The 15,048-nt window shown below is 38.1% G+C and overlaps 1 protein-coding gene and 1 long non-coding RNA gene across 28 annotated transcripts in view; one reads left to right on the top strand and one right to left on the bottom strand.

Annotated features, from left to right (window-relative positions):
* The window catches only part of MCTP2 (multiple C2 and transmembrane domain containing 2), a 154,202-nt gene that overhangs the window by 84,688 nt on the left and 54,466 nt on the right, over positions 1-15,048 (top strand). For all 25 annotated transcript variants that reach the window (XM_083849891.1, XM_083849893.1, XM_083849872.1 and 22 more), the window contains 4 exons: positions 3,487-3,673; positions 4,540-4,633; positions 8,745-8,847; positions 11,200-11,302. In XM_083849891.1, the coding sequence (XP_083706017.1) occupies positions 3,487-3,673; positions 4,540-4,633; positions 8,745-8,847; positions 11,200-11,302 (487 nt within the window). The remainder of the gene's footprint in view (positions 1-3,486; positions 3,674-4,539; positions 4,634-8,744; positions 8,848-11,199; positions 11,303-15,048) is intronic.
* The window catches only part of LOC310904732, a 31,223-nt gene continuing 17,332 nt past the window's right edge, over positions 1,158-15,048 (bottom strand). For 2 of the 3 annotated variants that reach the window (XR_014588581.1, XR_014588582.1), the window contains exons 2-4: positions 8,384-8,516; positions 4,807-4,945; positions 1,158-1,647 (exon numbers count right to left, since the gene is read on the bottom strand). This is a non-coding gene — a long non-coding RNA (uncharacterized lncRNA). Of the gene's footprint in view, positions 1,648-4,806; positions 4,946-8,383; positions 8,517-9,541; positions 11,194-15,048 lie in introns of those variants that run through there. The other variant, XR_014588583.1, reaches the window with a different exon arrangement.

Below are 15,048 nucleotides of genomic sequence, written 5' to 3'. Positions count from 1 at the left end.
GGGCTCCAAGAATTCTGGAGGGAAAAAAAAGGCAATGTTTTGTGTAGGTGTTATGATACATACTTATATATTTTATATATATATATATATATATATATATAAAGACACGTGCTTATCATAATTTGATGAACTGTGGATTGGGTAATAAAATGTAACTCCATGACTACTGGTAAGTGGCTAAGCCCAGCACCTTTTAGTGAAATTTTAACATTTCCTTTCCTGATAAAGTTAAACAGCTAACTCCAAATTTAGTACATACTGTTCTCAAGTAAAATTTGCATCTCTTCAAAATCAATCCCAAAAAGGGGTGGGTGAGGGGAGAATGGGTTTCTCAGTAAAGATGAAGGCTGTAAGTCAAAAAGTCAAAAGAACAATCATAAATGAAAACTAAAGCAGTGGTGTAATCCTCTACAGGACTAGAGGTCAGTATAGAGGCTTAGACCTCTATATTGATCAAGAAAAGGAAGGAAAGCATTTAATTAATCGTGGTAAGAAAGGTGGTACATTTGTTTTCACAATGTGCTCTTAGCTTACAGACCTGTATCCCCTGTAGATCATGCATATGGCTCTGTGAGAAAGATTATTGAATTTAATATGTAATTCAGCGAAAGTTGTCAACAAGCAGAGCTGTCCTGTCCTGAGATGGGATTGCTATGTTGAGAATTTAACTCAGATCATTTCCATCACCTCAGGTGCAAATAATCTGATAGTTTTGCCACTTGCATTTAGATCAGGCTCCTTCTGAGCAAAAAATAAGGGATTGTCTCCATCAGTTTTATGCTGTGCCCATCACCATAATTTCTTTCCATTTTCCTGTGGGGAAAAAATAAATATCTGAAACATGGTCTATCAGATATAAAACTGAGTAGGTAGGAAAGGAAGAGTTTCTCTTTCAGGAGGATGGGGGGAAATAGTTTTGAAATCATTAGACTCTGTTTAGTAGTGTAGAAGTGCTTGTGTGTAAAGTGCTGAATTTATATAGTAAATTGAATGTCTAATTGTTTCACCAAGATGCATCCTTTACAGTCTGATCAATTACCTTGTTTAACCTACATGAAACAGATTCTTTTTCCTTAAGCCTTTTGCCATTTGCAAGTGCAAATGTGGATTTTCTTTTCAGTTCCTCAAAAGAAAATACAGAGACATACCATCACCTTGAGTGAACACAGATGTTTTAAGGAAGTTAGTTCGCACGGAAATCAGACATGATTTGAGGAAGAAATGCTTATACTCCATCTCCTGCTGCTTTCCCCTCCACATGTGCATCCCTCCTACCCCCACACCCTTATACTCAATCTTTTCTTTGACCTTTGGCTAATGAAATTCTTTGAATAAGTGAAACAATTCCAATTTGCCAAAACAAACTAGAATCATATTTAACTTTGCCTTTGAGATACGGGAAATTTCTGAGGATATCTTCTAGTGAGAGATGCACTGTTGTCTAAAAGAGCTGTCTTTTCTCTCTCTTTCCCCCATGGAAAGTTCTTAGCATAAAAAGCAAATGCAGCTTTTCCCAGTTCTACGCTTTGTTGAGTGGGTGGCGTATGAAATGCCGATGTGGGAGATGTGTGGCCAGTGTTGCCAGCAGAACCACAGACCAGCTGGGTGACCCTGAGTTTTCCCCTTTCCTTGATTCAATGTCTTCATCTGTAAAAATAAAAATAAAAAAATGAGATAATGATACATTCCCCCTTTTGCACTGATACCTCAAGTATCAGTAAAACTGCTGCAGTCGGAGGAGCAACTGTGTTAATGCAGCCAAGGTGATGTTGACCTGCGTTGTGAAAGTGATAAGGTCTTTCTCAAATGCTTGCCTTTTTTGTTTGTTGTTTTCCTTTCTGATGTTTCTTTTCTTGTCATATCTTTCTGAAGTGTCTAGGCATAGCAATGAGCTTTAAATGCAACCTCTCATACTTGGAAGCCGCGTTGAGAGGCAGCCTACGTGCTGAGCAGTGTTGGTACTCTTCCTGGTTTGTTTCTCTTTCAAAGCACTTGAAAGCAGTTAATAAGGGTAAACTTGCAACCTGTTGTATGCTCAGCACAGTGAAGAGAAAAGAGCATATTTAAGGCAAAGCCATCCCTGTTGATTCTGGTCAGAAGCAGCTTACACAAAGAGCTGGGTTTTAATACGCAGAGCTCCTGGATGACTTACAAACTCATCAGAGCAATGACTTTTGCTTCATAACATAGCTTGTTGGGTTTTAAGGCTGAAATGTTTTGGGATTTTTTTTTTTTCACCCCCCTTAGCATTCACAGAAAATAGGCTGTTAAGAAGCGGAAAGCATGCAATTTATAGCAGATGGGTATAAACTGCTCCAGCTCTACTACTGGAATGGGATCAATCAGGAACACTACATGCACCATTTACCCAGAAGAAACCCACCTGGGGGAACCCTGTGGAATTTTAGCCTATTAAGACAACACCTTAACAAGTTTAGTTTAAATAAAAACTTGTCGGCAGGCATTAAGCGGAGCGAAAACTCTCTCTCTCCATCATCCGCTTGCCGTCCCTTTGAGAAATGTGACTCCGTTTGCACTGTGGCAACAAAGCTTCTCCTTCCTTCTTTTTTTTTTTCTTTTCATCTGTAACTTTTGTTCAGCTTGTTCTTAAAAGCCAAGCCCCACAGAGGTTCAAAAAAGTTCCACTCCATTTACTGGACTTCTAAATAGAAGGCATTTAGCCGAGCAAAGTGATTAGACTTTGTGGCATTTAACCGCTCTCTTCACATATAACTGGTTGAATGCTGATCTCTCCTTTAGCCCATCCTTATCTTTTATTATTGTCTCTTCATAAATGTTTCTCTTTTTTGCCTTTCTTTCTTTTTCTTTTTCTTTTTTTTTTTAGTATCAGGCTAATGATGCATACTATTTGCTAGGGGTGGGGGGACTTTTAAGACCATCCTTCCCTTTGGGAAATATAACAGTACACTGAATACGTAGCTCTAGTAAGGCTTGTAAAAGAGATTGGGGCATACAGTATAATGTAGCATAAAATGGAGTATGTGACTTTAAAGAAACTAATCTATTTTAGGCTAATGTTTTAAATTTTGTGTTTGCCCCTTTTCTTTTCCCCCAGGTGAAATAAAATTGCATTTTGAATCCATCACAAAGCACTAGGGTATTTTAGAGGGGAAGTGAGGCAGGCCAGAGTTAATTTTTCCTACTGTACAACTTGCAGCCCAAACCTTTTACCTCAGCTTTACCACTAGGTGAACCAGAAAGCAAAACTGACAGTAAATACAATGGAAACTGGCTAATTTGTTTCCTATGTCTAATTTTGAGTTCTTTTTTTGTATTCTCTTGATCTTGAACAAGCAATTCAAATTTTATATACACACACATAAATATTTAAAATGTGGCTTAGCACCACAAAGATTTTGATGCCTGCTTGCTACTGAAATCAATATTAAATGTTTTTTTTGTATATTTAATTTATTTTTTCCCCAGCTTCTCTTACTCATTAACCCCTTGGGAATGTTGTTCTAGGTGCAAAGTTGATATTACTGCCCTGCCAATAAAGCAGACCAATTGCTTAGAGCTGCCTCTGGAAAAACATCCGGGGTCCCTGCTAATGCTGATTGCTGTTGCTCCATGTACGGGAGTGTCCATCTCTGATCTCTGTGTCTGCCCTTTGGGAGACCCCAGTGAAAGGAAACAGATTTCACAGCGCTACGTGAGTTTGCATTCCGACCCCCCCCCCCCCCCCCGCCCTTTATTTTTCCTTTATACTTGAAAGTAGTCAAAACTGCAGCCAAAAAATGAGAGGGGGGGAAAAATTGTCCAGTCATAATAACATGTCTCCTACCAGAGAAATCTATAACATGGAGTAGTTATTATGTTTAGAATGACAAGGAGGTTGGCAGGGCAGATAGACTTGAGCAATTTGGCTGCTTGTATTTGTTGAGTTTTAAGCTAAAGCTTTCCTTTGAAAACTTGAATTGTAAAAACTTGCATTGCATAAGAGATTATCATGGGGAATGAGAGACTATGAATATCATGGAGAGAAGAGCAGTTAGCTTTCTTTTCTCTTTTGGGAGGATACGTTCTGGACTTCCAACTTTTGGAGGACCGGCATATGATGGCTTCCATACTTTAAACCTATAATGTTAAGCAAGAAGGAAGAAACCTGTCTCTCTACAAAATGGGCAGTGAGATTGAAGCATGATGAATTTAAACAAGTTGATAATACTTTTGAGAACTCCTGATGGAGTGTGCTACCTTCCCAACTTCTACTAGTTCTGCAGATCTACCTATGTCCTTTTTTTTTTGTTTTTGTTTTAATGGACAGATAATACTTCCATAAACAAGCAGGGCTCATTCCAATCTCCATTATAAAATTAATGTGTAATTTAAGTGAACTGAGAATCTCCTTAGGAGATGCTATCTTAAGTTGTCATAAAAACACAGGGTTACTCTGCAGTGAGAAATGCTGCAGAAATATCAATAAATATAAAAATGCAAGTTTCTCAGTAGTTCATCAATTTGTTTCTCACTGAATTAAAAATACACATCCTAAACTAAATGCTTTCTTCTTAACAGTGTATAAAGAACTCCTTTCGGGACATAAAGGATGTTGGCTTCTTACAAGTTAAAGTGTTAAAGGCAGTTGACCTGTTGGCAGCAGATTTTGCAGGTATTCCATTTCTATTTTTCAGCATACTATGCAATGATGTGTTCTGAGTGTTATTTACACTTTGTGCAGTACTGTAATTTGAACGTAGGAAAGTAAATCTTCTGATCGCTTCTCTGCAGTGTGAAACCCACCCCAAGAAACTGGGATACCAAATAGTTTTGACTATGACTCACCAAATATGCGGGAAAGGTCCATTGGTTGGAGTTCTGGTTCCCTTTTGGATCTGATCAACATGTCAGTTTTCCCTGTCAGTAACTTAGGATGTCCGGATCAAATTTGTATTACACAGTGGCTCATCTGTGTGCCTGCTTTCTGAAATACACAATGAGATAGTTGGAACAGAAGTAAATGTTCCTCTGTAGATGCTGTGAGATTTGATTTACTTCCTGTAAGCCTCCTTGCAGAAGCGCAGCAAGTTTCAGGCTGCCTGTATTTACACCTAAGGAGGTGTATATCGAATACTGCCATCTGTTTTCTACTGTTTGTTCAAGGAGACTTGGTGGCTGGTGGGCACAGCATGTCACCAGCTTGTGTATGCTGCAGTAGAAATAATATGGTGTCAAATGAAACAAAAACACATCTAGCCCTTGCAACAGGAAAAGGAAAGCTTGATACAGGTTGTCAAGTCCAGCTCTAGAAAAGCTGCCTGTGTGAGCGTGAACTTCTTGTCTGATTTTATCTGTGACAACTGTGCTCTGGGAAATGCCCATGTTGCATTGGTCACTTCTGTATTTTCAAATGACAATATGTAAACTAAGTGACTATGTAAAGTGATGGTGCCTGCACAGGACCATCCTCATGTTTCGTTGGGTGTCTTGTGAGTTTGTGAATAAGGGGAAGAATTTTGGGGGCGTCTGACACAATGCTGAGTGTGTGGGTTTGGGTGGCACTGCAAGCTGTCACCTGGTGGGGGCGGGGGGTGGATAAAGAAAGATCCGTATTAATGGGGAAGAGTGCAATGGTTTCTCTTAGAGATTGTTTGAGGCTTCAGTTTGGAATGATCTTCACAGCTTTTACTCCATGAAAAGGATAGTTCTTCCACTGTGCTTTACCTCAGATTGTGCCTAGTCCTGACAGCGATGGACACTAACACCATTTAAAAATACAATTTTCTATTGTTTCTCTAGGGAAGAGATAGAGAATTGTTATTTCTCTGTAGCAACTGCCTGGATATTATTATTTTTATCATCTTCTCCAGGATTCTGGAGACCTTTTAATTCCCCTCTGTATTTTGCAGCAGCATATAATTCACAGACACAACATTGTGTGTTGTGTATTTGCTGACATAGTCTTTTTTTTTCTTTTTTTTTTTTCTTTTTAAGATAACTTGTTGAAAAAGGCAGGGAAGATGCTACAGAGAAAATGCTCTGGTATTCACGCAGACAGTGTAACATAAGAGAACATTGCTCCTAGAATAAGGACCAAAGGATATTATCCAACACTAACCATGATACTATTTCAGTTTCAATTCACTGCTTAGCCCTGTATAGGAAGAAAAGGTTACTGCAGATACTAGTATTTTTAAAAACTGAAGAACTTGATTTGAAAACAAAAAAACCCTGCCAATAAGTAAAGGTGGCTTGTGCAGATGTTGTATCACAGCAAAGCAGAACTTTTGTCAAATGACAAGGCGAGGGATATCTAGAAATAGGTGCATTTTCAATCCAGACAGTGTTGAGGGAAAGAACAGAGCCTGGGAATTTGGAAAACTTGACTGATGCTAATGCAGTTGCAGTTGATGCAGTCGATGGATTTGGCCCCCTTTCCCTCATTACTTAAACAGGAGCATGTGGGTGGATAATGAACATTGGAAGACATACACAGGTTCTTGATTCTGCAATTCAAAGACTTTTCATACAGAGTATGTGACACACATTCCTTGTGCATAGCAGAGAATGAAATTCAGCTTAAGTAAAAGGTTACTCAGTCTGTCATTATATTCAAAATAGCCCAGGCTTTGAGCCTGATTCATGAAGCAAATGACAAATTGTTTTTCAATGGCAGTGCTGAAAATATCCTAGTATTATGCTGTAATAGACCACCAAATTGCAAAAGGATGCAGCCATTTTAGGTAAAAATAGCATAATTTCTGATCGTGAAATGAGAGACATAAAGATTAATTATCTGTTCTGAGCCATTCATAAATGATTAGTGCAGCAATTATGGGTTTCCATAATAGAGCCCTCCTAGAGCAGTGCCATATTTCCTGCATTGCCAGGGAGACTGCTCAGATTTATTGTTATTGATAAAAGTAAATTCAAAGTCCAGCTAAAAATCTGATAAAGGAATAATTGTGGAGATGATAAGAGGTGTGAAGATTTCCAAGGGTTAATAGGGGAGCCATTTGAGCAGGTGGAGTTCCTTCCTTGTCCTGTCCCACAGCAGTCACAAGTCTAGGGTATGTAAACTGCAGACCAGTCATCTCACGAGAAGTGTTATTCCACCTTACAGCTTGTTACTTACTCCCAAAATAAATACTGGATTTTGGTGTGATTTGGATTTCTGTTGTCAGTTGATACATATTGTCACTACAGATTTTAATTGTAAGTTCTTATCCTACTATTATAGTAGCTATCAGAAAACATCGTAGTTTCTGCTTTGATTCTGAACAGTGATTCTGAAAATCCATACTTTAACATTTGATGTAAATTTTAGGTGATATTCCATGCAGATATATCAGATATGTAGAAGCTCTTCAGCCACGGCTAGCCCAGGCTGAGTCTTCCATACTTTTATATTCCTAGATAATAGTTTTGTTGACATGAAAATGACTTTTTCTGCTTTGTTGGATGTTTTCTATGTACGCATGAGAGTTCTTCTCAAACACTGCATTTGCTCACTGACCAAAAAATAGCATTCAGAATACAAAATTATACAGTGGGATTGTTTCTGGCATATACCAGTTTGCATTTCAAACAGTTTCTCTGAAGGGCTGCTTATTGGGGAATGGGCATGTAAGCTGAAAAGAAGACAAATAGATTCTAGTAATATACATGTTTTTTTAAATTTTACCAATATTGACTAGTTAATACCCACTGTTTACATACTGAAAAGTTTCCATTTTATTCTATAAAATTCTTATTATGGTAAGAACCTTAAAATGTCTGCATTAATAATACAAAAAATAAAGATGAAGAAAAAGAAAGCTTTTGCTTAAATACTGTTTTTTGTCTGCTGTCTAAATCCCTGCGTTACTGACATAGTTGCATACGTGAAAGTTAGGCTGGAGCTGGAATGTCTGTGTCTGAGTTATGCAAGAACACTGAAGTTGAGATTAAATCAGATATTCAGCCAGACACGCTGATAAAAGGAACTCTGTTCATGCTGGAAACTGCTGAGCTGTGTTAAGTTGTGAAAGCTACAAATTCACGTAATGAGAATTATCAAAAAAATACATTAGCAAACATGTCTTCATCATAACAGGTTCCATGCTAGCATCCTCCTTTTGAGAGGAAGTTTGTTTTGGTTTTGTGTTTTGTTTGTTTTAAGTACTTTACCTGGTTCACACCTGAATTCTCCAGTTGGTTCTTCAGTAGATGGTGGGTTTTATTTAAGCTGTGACGCTACGTAGGGTATGCGTAGCTTCAAGGACTTGCTCACGTTGAACTGTCTGAAGAAATACTGCTGATACAGACACAATGCCGTGCTTCTCTTCTCACGGTGTGGGTACTTAATCCTCTGTTCAACTGGAGAAGACCGCAAACTCTACTTAGAGGATAAAACAACTGTAACTGAAGCCCTGGCACTTACCTGGGTGAGGATGACAGTGCTGCTTTCATAATGTTGTCTGAGTAGTTGTCAACTGGAGCAGATTTTTCTTGTTATAAAGATTTAGAGATTATTCACTGTAAGCTTCATATTTCAAGTATTCAAATGAAGTCACCTAAATGAATTATAAGGTAAGTGTTACTGTTTCCAGGGCTGAAGATGCATTGGTGATACTGTTTAGCAAGTCATTCCAACAGTGGGAGACAATTGCCAGTTGTCGTAATGGGTCTTATTTTTATTTGGTCAGTCACTTCCACAGCTGTACTGCAAAGAAAAAGTATGCATGCTAACTACAATAACTGGTCCACTTTTTTTTTTTAATTTCACTGTGATCTTTTCTTAGGTAAAAGTGATCCTTTCTGTGTACTGGAGCTGGGAAATGACAGTCTTCAAACGCACACTGTTTACAAGAACCTCAACCCAGAGTGGAACAAAGTTTTCACATTGTAAGTGGATTGCTTTTGAAAACACGCTGAAATGCCAAACAGTTAGCAGCTTATCTATAAAAGCTACTGACTTTGGAAAAATACAAAGGTCAAGTTAAGATATGTCATTTTTTCATAGTCAGAAGAGGATGTTGGAGAAATATCAAATATAACTCAATTAAAGCATTTGCCTTTTACTAGTTCTTGCACGGAGTTTATTAATAGAAGTCATTAAAAGAAGAATTACTGTGATATTTATAGGAAGAATCATGACTAGACATAATGGAGTCATATCTGGATCTAAGAGATAATATTATAGAAAGTGGAGACCAGATACTCATGCCTACGTTTTCCGTAATTTAAAATAAAACGTTTCATTGAACCATGGTAGAATACCTCATTTAATTTGTAAGCAAGCAGAAAATTAGAGCTCACGTTGTTCCTGTTACATCTTATGAATTTAAACTAGTCAAAGATTGCTTAACCCAAATAAGAAGCTTAGATTTTAAAGATAATTAAAGGGTGCATTTTTAGGGTGACTTCATTAGTAACAAAAAGTGATAGTTAGTTATTGGCAGTGAAATTTTTTATCTTCCTTTATGCTGACAAAGATTTTTGTGAATAACCAAGTGGGATAAACGTCCCCAAGATTATAGTAGTCTGTGGAAAAGAAGGCAAATGTGAGGTTTAGCAATTGAGCATTTATGACACTTACACCTGTCCATTGGAAGAACAGTTTGAGAATCACAGATTTCTTGCAAAAGCAACATTCCAAAACACTAAGCTGAATGTGAACGCAATAAAAAGTATCTGATCTCTTTGATTGAAGTACTTTGCTGGATTTCTGTTTAATTCATGCATGCAACTGAATGCGTGTCTCTTGGAGTCTTTTTCTTTCTCTGTCTGTTCTCAAGAAGCTTCCACTCATCATTGTTTATTCTGAGATTGTGCCAACAGATGAGTCTTTTTGGATGTTCAGCCAACAAAATAAACCTATTAAGAATCCAAAATAATTTTTTAAGAAACGATTTGTTTCTGTATTTCCTGAGGGTCCCAGAAATGTCAGCTGTGGACTATCACTAACTTTCTTACTGCCGTTTCATAGCTACTCTAAGCACCAAATCCACAGAGCCAGGCAGGCGCTCACAACTCTCTTCAGATTTTTGGCTTTTTTTTGATTTAATTGAGATCAAACACCTTAAAAGCTGTTGATGATTTAGATTTCTTTAGGAGCAGAGTGGATTGTTCTGAATCCATTTCAGCTGGAGAATTCAGTAACACCAGAGAGCCCTTCCCACCGTATTCAGATTTTCTGCAACACACTTACCCGTATGACACATTTCAAACAGTATTTTATATCACCGGTAGCTGTATTGTGTGGAAAATTGTAATGGCATGTAGAGGAATATGGGCAGTTGCTGAAGTGAGGGGTTTTGATGTAATTTAATGACAGTGTCTTGTAATCAGTGTGTATCATGGTAGTTTGGCTGCCACCAGTGGGTCACATTGAAGACCATCCTGTGGCTGCTAGCTGGAAGGACACCCAGGTGACTTTTAGGTCCTGACTGCTTCACGAGGAGCCACAACATGGTGTTGCAAGCAGAGGGCCCAGGAGAAAACTGCTCTGAAACAGCCTTCTGGGCAGAATGGCTGCATTCAGTTAAATAACAGACACACTATATACCACGTGCCTTTTTCTTTAATTCTAGCACATGGGAAAAGGAAAAGAGATAATGAATGCATCTCATAAGTCATCTCTGGTTACCCAGGATTTTTCAGGCACGCATATAACTTTTCTCAAATGAGACTCTGATTTATTAACAATCTGATAAATGCTCAGGATTGAGTGCCTGCTGCAACATTGGTCAAGCGTTTGCACTGAATGGAACACAAATATTGTACATTTGGCCTTTAATTAGGGTTGTTAGATTTTCTTAAGTAATTGGTTTTGCTAGTATGTTAAAAGGAAAATAATAGCTCAAGTCAAATGAAATTATGTAAGGTTTGTTTCATGGATTATTTTTCTTGTATACTTACTGTCCTGAAGCCTAGTTTTGAATTCAGCCCTGGACATCCCGGTGATCAGATTTTTCTGTTTGAGAGCGGAGTTCTACACTCTTAAAATCTATATCAATGCACAGAAAATGTCACTGGTAGTTGTTATTTTCTTCACCTAGTTATGTGACTACAACACGAGGGCAAAGCTTGGGGAATACCCATCATTTGATTCAATTTTTTGGAATTTAATTAAATGCTGGTTTTATACTCCAAGGTAATACAAACTTAATTAGTAAAACAGTGTTCTCAGATCTTTGTGGAGAAGACTGTGCATGTATATCGAATATCATTTTTCGTCTGTGCTTTTCATTACAGCCCTATTAAAGATATTCATGATGTTCTGGAAGTGACAGTATTTGATGAAGATGGAGATAAACCCCCTGATTTTCTTGGAAAAGTTGCCATCCCTTTGCTGTCTGTAAGTTACCTTTGTCACGTATATCACTCAAACATTGGGAGCAAGTTGCATTTCTTTTCCCCTCTGTACAAAGCAACACAGATTTGGGGATAAACAGTTTTTGTGATCTATATGTGCCTTAGTTGGCAGTGTTTATAGTCCTCCTTAACGTAACAATCATTGCCAACCCATTTTAGTAGAAATTTGGTTGATTGGAAAGAAAATTGCTGAAGTGTCTGTACTTCATCAGTGCTATATGCTGTATAGGTTTGAAAACATAATTGAGTTGTTCTGTATGTTTCCACATCATCTTCCGAAGGTAACGTTTTATGCATGTCTTTGTTCTGTCTTGCTTCTTTTTGCTCCAAGAAAGTAATTGCACATCACAGTAGGACTGACTAGAGATAGCTGTTGTTATTGGCACAGCTGAATAAAATTACCTAAAAGGGGTGTTTTCTACTCCACAGTGCTTTTAAAGACTGGTGGCTTTTGTTCTGTAAACAAATATGTGAAGAGTGAACGCTACCATGGGAGTATAAAATCAAAACTGGAAACAAAGCAAGCTCAGGGGAAAGTGGTTGCTCTGGAGATTAAGGAGAGTTAAAGCTTTTTCAGAAATGGCCAAAAAAGGCCAAACTAAAGAGAAGGGAACATGAAAGGGTCATTAAAAGACATTAATAGAGAAATGGGGAAAAGCAGCTTTGTGTTCGGTAAGACTGATTTAATTTGGAACAAGGCTGGTAATAATAGAGTAAGTAAACCAGATCAAGAGGATGTAAACAAGTCTGTGTATTTGCAGTATCACAGAAGATTCTAGTAAATTTTGCAGTAAAGTTTGGGAATAACTTTCTAGACTCTGGCTTGTGTTAAATCAATTAGGTGGGGTGAAAGGCCTCACGGGACCCTTGTGTTCATATCACTCCAGTTGTTGTGTAAGCACATGTTTAACCTCAAGCATGGGGTTTCCCTTGAGTTTTGAGGAATCAGCGTTTTGTAGACGGTTCGCAATGGGGAGGAGGCGGTGTGACAGGTTTTATGCAGCGAGTACTGTGTCGAGCCCTGTACGAACATTCACGCTTGCAATGTATAACATGATATGAATGATGCGTGTAGTAGTGTGAACCTTTTGGTAATGCACAGTGTGATGCTGTGGGTAATAGCTCTCTTGAATAGGCAGCCGGTGAATCCTGATTGAAATTATAGAGCACAAAATTGCAGTATTGTTTAGAAGCATCCCTGTGAAAGCATATTCACCTCTGCAGAAAGGCTGGTATACATCTCATATTTAAGACAAGAGTTTTTGAGTCTTAAAGGTGGGCGGCTGCAGCAAAGGCTGTATTGTGGTAACAGGTTAGTGGGGGTCCATCCTTGCAGAGTCTGGAGAAATGGGAGGTTTCTAGAGGGAAAGCGAAGTCCCATTAAATCGAAGTGGACCATATAAGCCCCTCAGGGTCAGCTGAGAAATAAATGGGCACAACTTAGGTAAGACCAATCAAGATCAGATAGGGGAATTTGAACTACAAGTGTTTGATGTTTCCAAATAAATAACGAACTGCCCAGAAAGCTCTTGAACCGTTTTAGAGAATATGATCCCAGCTTAAAGAATGCTTTATAGTGGTAAAGAAATAAGCTAATGTGCTCCAGTTTTGTTATTATTTTGTTTAAATATGTATATATCTTGTGCATGCAAGTTAAAAGCGGTGTGGCTTCTGAATCCCTTCAGGAAAGTGTGTTTATTTTCATCCACCATGTGCTTTTTCTGAGCTGTTCTGGAGTCCAGAATGTGGGCACCCTGGGATTTTGGGGATAAGATATGTGTAAACTGCAGGAGAGACTGTGGGATAAATACTGAGCTTTTGTTGCCACAGTGCCGCACTCAGGAAGCAGTGCCAGGCAGAGCTTCTCACCCCACCAGTACACCCAGAGACCTGGGTGCTGGCCTGACTGGAGTCACTGCAGATTAAAAAATAAATAAATAAAATAAAAAAAAATAATAATAAAACCTCTGTTTTGGGACTTCATAGAACAGCCTGAGTCTCCAACAGGGGAGAAGCCCGTTCAGCAAGGTCATATGTATGCATTGATATGAACATACCTACGTTCAAGCTGCCATGTGCTCTGCAGTACTCCTATCCATGCCTTGCACTGCAAGTTTTTTTTTTCTTTTTTTGAGGCTGGGGATATTTTAGACTGTTTATCTATTTTAGTGGCTTGAGTTGTCAATATCTCCAGTTTTAGAACAATATTAAAGTCAGTTTGGCATGAAGGATGATTTGATGTTTACAGGGAGGAAAACTGTTAACATCTTTTATTCCATTTTTGATCACTTTGTTAATTTTTCCCAAAGTCCTCATATCTCTGATGTTACTGGAAGAGAGTGGCTGGAGCAGCTGCTCTCCTGCAGATCCAGTGCTTGCCAAATGGTCTGCATGATCGGCAGCAGGCTGTGTGGGCTCACAGTGAGAAGATGTTAGATTTGGATTTTCTGTTGATTTTATAGGCATTTGTCAAGTATCCCTTAGGAAGCATGTAACAAGGCAGAGAAGGGGAGTGCATGTGTGTGGTAACGTCCAAACTCTATTCAGCATAGGTTTTTTGTCCAAAGTTTGAGACAAAAAAAAAAAAAAAATTGTTTATGCTTTCCCTTGCCAACTGATTTTCTTCCTTCCCATCCAAACTTCTCTGCCTCCTATTTCAGTCAAATATAGTGTAAATATATTCATCTCTGCTTTTGATTAAAAACATTTTGCACCTATTAACTTACTCTGCTCAGACAGAGAATTGCAATTTTCTAAGCTCTTTTTCTTGAAATGGGTATTTCAACGTATGTTGTGATTTTCACTATAAATTTGAATGTATCCTTTTGAACCATTTAGATAAATATACTGAAAGAGAACAATAGTTAAAAACTTAAAGAAGTCTCACAAATCATACAGGTTTAATTCCTCCTAGGTAGTCAGGTGAAATATTTGGCTTGCACTAAATTGTCTTTTGAAAGTAGAAGTGCATTTTCCGCCACCCTCCTGATATAGTTAAAAATGCACCAGTTTGAGTTGTGAGCTGTCAGCACATGAAGTAAGTTTACTTCAGGAATTGTTCATGGATGACTACATTTTCGTAATGATAAATAACCTTCAATAGAATATATGTTGGAAGGATATGAAGAGTTTAATTTGATGGAGAACTTTGGTTTAAATGTGTCCAGAAGTCTTGCACTGGCATTTTGCAAACATGCGCACACCTTCATCATTACATTAACATTAAGACACAGATAATATTAATGCACAAAAAATCTTGGATGGTGACATTAGGTTCATGCTTTCCATTCACCCTTGATTGTGATCTAGGTTTATGGCATGCAACAAGTAAGAAATGTAAAAAGACTAGGCAACATGAGAAAAGCTTTAAAGTGTCAGGTGATGAATAAAATTTAACATTCTTTTAATAGGCATGATGAAGCAATATTGGATGAGTGCATGATTTGCTTTGCTTCTCATACAGCTCTATTAATATGTGCTGCAGACGCATTGATTTTGATAGCATTACATTGAATTTGGAATCTTCTCTATTTGCAGGTAGGTGGGGGACAGAGAGAGAGCGAAGTAGTGTTTTGCCTTTTGTTATTTCAGGAAGATGAAATACAAATGCAGGGCTTGCATCTTACTTTTCCATGTTAATCAACCTGTTGCATTTTTTTTCTTCTGCCTTTCTTTGTCAAACTACTCTACTCCTCTAAAGCATGTATAAGAGACCTCATCTCAAATCCT

The sequence above is a fragment of the Anser anser genome (assembly GCF_964211835.1).
Source record: "Anser anser genome assembly, chromosome: 10".
In the NCBI taxonomy this organism is placed as follows: Eukaryota; Metazoa; Chordata; class Aves; order Anseriformes; family Anatidae; genus Anser; species Anser anser.
The sequence above is the reverse complement of the archived record's forward strand: the minus strand, read 5'-3'. Positions and strand labels throughout refer to the sequence as shown.